We start from the raw sequence: 6,817 nt of genomic DNA on the forward strand, positions 1-6,817 counted from the left end.
ATCGGGCTTGCATGCTCAGGAGAGTATTAGAGTGCATGGTAATGAGAGATTAGAGGTGATTAGGCTTCATGATTTACTTTTATGGGAATTACCGGTGGCTGTCATCAGCCACGTCTGTCATGGCTACGATTCCACTGTGCCACCGCTCACCCACCACCACGCTTTAGCATGCATGATCACTACTAGTGCATTAAAAATTACCAATCATTGGGCTCCATGCTCAGTAGAGAACTAGAGTGCATGGTAATGAGTGATTAGACATGGTAATGAGTTATTAGAGCTTCATGATTTACCTTTGTGGGAATTACTATCTGGAGGTGGTGGCTCTCATCAGCCATGTCTGCCGTGGCTAAGATTCCATCGAGCTGGCAGTTAATTACCAGCCACTGGAGTGGCAGCACATGGTGTCTTCTTCATGATTACCAGCCCGTCTGGGGGATTCCACTGTGGTGGCCTACAATTAATATGGGACGAAACCCTAGGCTCTAGCCACTATGGTGGCTCGAACTTTATAATATATATAAGATCCGTGGCATTTGGCATTTTACTACATTGCTTTGATTCGCCCATGCTGGCAATGTGCATGGTCTTCAGCCTCTCCATCGTATCCTCCTTTGGATCCCTAAAAATTTTTAATGCAACAAGCTAGACTGGCAGAAAACTGAGTTGTACAAATTCCCTCTTGCTCAGGCGAGGCTCTCAGTAATGGCCGGATGTAATCTTTTGGGCTCTCAATGATCTTTTGGCTCACTAGATGTAATGTTTTGGTCTCTAAGGCATTTATGTAATCTTCTTTTGTTCAATTTGAGGCTCTCAGTATGCATTGTTGTTAACTTTTATATTTATATTTGAATGGTTATGGATGCTACTTATAATCTTTTAGCCTTTAAGGCTCTCAGCAATTGTCAACTTTTTATAAATGTAAGATCCTCTATTCAATTTTTGCTCGGTATAAGTTGATAATTTTTATATAACCTGTTATTGGATATAGATGTACAATGTAATCTCTTTTGCTCAATTTTCACTCGATAAATTGTACTTTTGCCCTCATTTATATTTACAGCAACAAGGACTAAAATACTAAGAAAGAAGGACTACAATTTCCTTGGTTTATGACCAAAATAGCGCTAAAATAACTCCAACGACCCCACCGTTGTGGTTGCATGGAGATACATCTAGAAAAATACAATTAAACTTTCAGAAAATGCAATTGATGATATGGCCCCCTCTAGGGATCCACGTGCATTATACAATATCCAGGATGCCAATGGACAGAAATAGCATGTCGATATGGCCCTTGCCCCTAGAGGGGACCCCTCAAGGGCCATATCGTCAATTGCATTTTGCTTGGTTGCACAACGGAATACATTTTCCTAGGTACACAAATATATAACTCCAAGAACCAGCGTGGTGGCTTTCATAGATCTCCTTCTATTTACTAGTGCGATGGTCGTCATAGACCTCCTCCTGTAATACGTAAAAATAGGTAACGAAACTATAACTCCAAGAACTAGTGTGGTGGTCTCTCCAAGACAACCTTGAATTCTAGGCAATGACAGGTCGCCAGGCCAGAGACTATGCTGAGGTGATGCTCAAAATGATAGATTGTGTTTCATTATTACGCCAAAAACTAGCGTGGTGGTCTCTCCAAGCCAACCTGTGATTTGCATGAGCTGTGGGCAAAGATGCAGCAAAAGGCTGCATGATGACAGGTGGTCAGCAAAGACTGCGTTGTGGTGGTGTTCAAAATGATAGATTGCATCTAATTATTATGCCAAGAACCAACACAGTGGTCTCTCCAAGACAACCTTCAATTTTAATGATCCGCATGGATGCGTGCCCAGTGACAGGTGGCAAAGCTGCAGCAAAAGGCTGCGCGATGATAAGTGATCAGGCGGCGACGTAGGCCATAGACTACACTATGCGAAGCAGTGGAGAGAGGCCATGTGTCAAGCTATGCGGTGTTTTGAACAAATAGATTGCGTCGCATTATTATGCCAGTGCACGTGTCTTCATGATGTCGGAAAAATTTCTGGCGAGAGCATGGGTCCGCCAAAATTCAAATATTCACCTAGGAGCGCATTGCGTTGCGGCCCCAAAATGGCCCCGAAAATAGTTCCACAACTGGCTACACCCAAGCAAACGTTGACCCTTTTGGAAACTTGTAGATCCATCATCATTGCTTGATCATTTTAATTCCTTCAACCTCATGGCAACATTACATATGTCTTTGTTATTTTTTGCAATTATAATGATCCATTTTCTCTTAATTTCTTGATGGAACCCTTTGATAGAGCTTTAAAGTAATTTTTTTCTATTGGTGATAGATTTCTCTATGTGGTAGTACTTTGTAAATTTATGAAATAATCCACCATAATATCTCGACTTTTTGAACTACCTTCGACAATGTCGATTTCGCTATATGTTTGTCCAAATTTTCATGCTTGCATGAGCTTGTGGATGCCATACTTTCGGTTGATATGGAGCATTATTTCATTAGATGACATGCATTATACTATAAAGTGATGTCAAGGCATAGGCCATGAAGAGGCCTTGAATTTGTGTTCGCACATCCAAATTAAGGTATGCATCATGTTGTTCCCCTAAGCTTGTTGGAATATGCCCAAATAATCTTCCTCTTGTTTTGATGTGCTTAATATTTGTCTTTGCTGAATAAGAAAACCAATTTCTCTAGGGCACCAGTTGCCTGAGAACATTGGCAAGTATGCAAGGTGATCATGTTTAATACCAAGTCCTTCAAAGATCATCCTTAACTATTGCATTGGATGGATCAATAGAATTTGATTCCATACAGGCTCCATTGTGAGCTCTTACAATTTTTAATATATTTCGATGATTGTCTTTTGGCAAAGTTGAAAGTATGAATAAAGTAAAAGGGTTGTATTCTTAAACTTGGTGATGTTTGTCCCACTACCCTAATTGTGGTATCCAAGATGATATTCATTATATTGGGTAAAGATGATTTCCAAGGTGATTTATTTTGCATCATTGAACATGCTAATTATGTTACGAAGACCCTAGGGGGGTTCACAAATTTTGCATCGTTGAACATGCTAATTATGTTATGAAGACCTTAGGGGGGTTCTCGTATTTATGCTCCCCATTTCTTAGTGATACAAATTTCCCTTAGGTGGTTTCTCTAGGTTTTCAGACACAAAATTTATGCTTCTCCTTTGGTAGTGACACAAATTTCCCCTATAAGGTAAATTGGCCACTCTTTGTTTGATGCATTCTTCTTATGATAATTACCTTATTCTTGATGATGTTGCTAGTTTATTTGCACTGATGTTTTCTTTGGTTGATATTCTTCCCTTAAGCTATGCTTGCTTGATGCATGCTCGATGCATGTATGTGCCACTTGTTGACACTAAATGGCACTTGTTGACTCTTGTTACATCTTTGATTTTTTTTTTGGGAGAAACAACCAAGTTCTATGATGGGTTGGTTAGGCCCAAAAAGGCATGCTACATCTTTGATTGTTAATTGGTGGCATCAATGCCTTTGTAACTTTGATGGTGTCTTTGGAATCATAATCATCTTGAAACTTCGGGATTGAAAGTTAGCTTTTATAAGAAACTCAAGCCATTATGTAAACGCCAAGAGCTATTTTGCTAGAGAGAGGAGATCACTTCACGTTTCCCACCTTTTTACAAGAAACTCAAGCCATTATGTAAACGCAAAGAGCTATTTTGCTAGAGAGAGGAGATCACTTCACGTTTCCCACCTTTCTAAGGTGTTCAAGGGGAGGTGGGAACAACCAATTAGGCAAGCATAGGGGACTCCTCCATGCCAATCGTTGGATTGATACGTTTGCATAGACAGCTGGTTAAAAGAGAGGAGATGAGGATGTTGAACACAATTTGACCTATGTGCCACGTCTTTAAACGCTAGGGATGGAGCCTTACATTGTAGATGGCCGGCAACTTTGCATTCTAGTTGGAAGGTAGTGTGTAAGGTTCCCTAACGTTTATGCTCGACCAGCTTACTCCTGCTCCTTGTGTGCAGCAACTATGGTGGATGGCGTCCCCTCCCTCTTCTGCTTCGTCTTCTTCTTCTTCTTGCTTGCAGCCACCTCCCTTGCTATCCCCTCCTCCCTCCTCTTCAATTCCTCCAACCTCTTAATCTGCGAAGAGACCGACGGCACCCTTTTCGTCCTCTCGACCATCTTCCTCTCCAATGGTAACTTCTCCTTCGGCTGCCAGACGGTCGACACACCCAACCTATTCCACATCTCCGTCGTCATCGCCAACGTTCCCATCTGGATCGCCAATCGCAACCACCCAGTTCCTATCAACTCCACCTTGAGCTCTGATGTGCACGGTGATGTTGTCCTCGTTACCCCCCAGGGTAGCCCCATCTGGAACAGTAACACCATCGGCGCCGTCGGCATCAACCTCACTGATTCCGGGAACCTCATCTTGTTCGACGCTGCCAATTTGCGCCTCTGGCAGAGCTTCGACGATCCCACCGATTTGCTTGTTCCCGGGCAGGCTTTGAAGCCCGGCCAAACGCTAGTCTCTGGGTTCTCGCCCAAATTTCAGGGTAGTGCTGTTCAGGTTACAGGTAATTATACAGCGGTGATGAAACCTGGCGGGCTCGTTCTGTACGCGAATTCCTCCATACCACCCGTTCCGTATTTTGCAATCCAGTATCCCATGCGTATTGCTACCGTGGACGAGATTCTTACCACTGCTTGTAACCACACAGAATGGCGGCTGACTTCGGATAATCTTACGCAAATTCAAGTACTAGCTAATATTTCTCCAGAGTGTAATTCGCATTATTTTGGAGAAAAAGATGGGGTGGTCCAATTCGACAGCCCAATCAGATTCGTTCGATTAGATGTGGATGGTAATATCCGGGGGTATCATCCCGATTACGATCCCTTCTTCGACATGTTCAACTTCACTGGCCGTGGGCTTTGCACTCTTCCAAACGTATGTGGGCAGTATGGCATTTGCAATATTGATTCCAGCAGCTCGTTGCCGAGTTGCTCGTGTCCAGGGAACGTGTCGGTTGGTCCTTCTTCTGAAGCGAACGCGCCGTGCTTTCGCCAAATCAATTCCAGCGAGGGTATAAATACGAGTTGCCAGCCCTGTACTACCCTGGTGTGCAACAATGGAAGTGATGAACATGGCTTTCTGGACATGGAAAGAGTGGACTATTTCGCCAATGACTTCATTTCACCGACCTTGCTGGTCGATTCTTTCGAAAAGTGCAAGGCAGCCTGCGCAGTCAATTCCTCATGCGTAGCGGCTTTCTACAGGAAGAACACTAGCCAATGTTTTCTCCATGAGAACGTATTATCCATAATTCAAGTATCAGACTCCAACCACATGGGCGCCTTAAAGTACCCCTGCGCAAACAAGATGTCAGAGACTAAGCTCATCGTTTGGATAAGCGTCACCGCTTTGGCATCCATTGGCTTCTTCGGAATCTGGTACGTCGTCAAACGCAAAGAGAGGGCGGATAGGAAGCTGGTGGACGAAGACGATCTGTTTTCTGCCTTGCCAGGCCAACCCAAACGGTTCAATTTCAAAGAGCTACGAGTGGCAACAGCTGACTTCAGCCAGAAACTTGGGGCGGGTGGGTTCGGTTCGGTATACAGAGGCAATTTCCCCGATGGCTCAATGGTTGCAGTGAAGCAATTGGAGCCCGGGAGCTCGACGCAGGGGCTGAAGGAATTCCGAGCCGAGGTGATTGCTCTAAGCAACATAAATCATCAGAACCTGGTGCATTTGAGAGGCTTCTGTGCAGCAGGGTCGCGAAGGCTTTTGGTGTACGAGTACGTGCCCAACGGGTCACTGGACACTTGGTTGTTTCGCAACCCTCGTTCGGGGTCGCCGGCCGCGCCGGATCACATGGTGCTGGATTGGCAGAGGCGGCTGCAGATCGTGATACACACAGCGCGGGGGCTGGTATTTCTACACGAGCAATGCAGGCACAGGATAATCCATCTGGACATCAAGCCACAGAACATACTGCTGGACGCGAATTTTGTGGCGAAGCTGTCGGATTTTGGGCTAGCGAGGCTGGTGAACGAGGATGAGAATAGTGCGATAACGAGGATGAGGGGGACGCCAGGGTACATGGCGCCGGAATGCTTGATATTAACGGATGCAACAGAGAAGAGCGATGTGTATAGTTTTGGGATGGTGTTGTTGGAGGTGGTGAGCGGCAGGAAGAACGTGGACGTATCGAGGCTCGCTGTGCATGGCGACACTGAAGGATGGTATTTCCCAGCTTTGGCAGCTAAGAAAGTAGAGAATGGCCATTGGCAAGACATTCTCGACCCCTTGCTCCTCCTCGAACCCCTTCACTTGCCCCACGTCCTCAAACTCATCCACATTGCTTTATGGTGTATCCAGGATGAACCCTCCCTCCGCCCCACCATGGGTAATGCCCTCCTCATGCTCGAGGGCCATTCCCCTGTCAACCCCCCACCTCTCTCGTTCCACTTCGGCATGCGCTTCCATCACCCTCACACAATTGCCACTATGGCCACCACCATTACCCCCCCTGCTACTACAGATGTGGCCGGCCCTGGCAACCCACATGAAGAGCCTTGCCAACAGGGAGAAGAAGAGTAAGCTTCTCTCAGTCAAGTGATCTCCCCTCTTAACATGGTTGATTAGTCGCTTTCTCTTTCTCTCTGTCTCTCGCTCTCTTGTTCTCTCTTCTGTCTCTCTCTTTGAACAGGTAACATTGTGGGATGAAATGAAAACCTACTCTCTCATTGAGCCATGTGTCATGCTCGATAAATAGCTAAAGAGTCATTAGTCAAGCGTAATCTTTT

At 45.1% G+C, this 6,817-nt stretch overlaps 1 protein-coding gene across 1 annotated transcript; it reads left to right on the forward strand.

The window, feature by feature from the left end:
• The first annotated feature begins 4,031 nt into the window (after positions 1-4,031).
• LOC147882756 (G-type lectin S-receptor-like serine/threonine-protein kinase SD2-5) lies at positions 4,032-6,611 on the forward strand. The gene has a single exon (XM_087400495.1). It carries the CDS (start codon positions 4,032-4,034, stop codon positions 6,609-6,611), a length of 2,580 nt encoding a protein of 859 aa, XP_087256621.1.
• Positions 6,612-6,817: the final 206 nt, after the last annotated feature.

Source organism: Dipteris shenzhenensis, chromosome 29 (assembly GCF_047967505.1).
Source record: "Dipteris shenzhenensis isolate YYH24624 ecotype China chromosome 29, Dip_SZ_1.0, whole genome shotgun sequence".
Lineage (NCBI taxonomy): Eukaryota > Viridiplantae > Streptophyta > Polypodiopsida > Gleicheniales > Dipteridaceae > Dipteris > Dipteris shenzhenensis.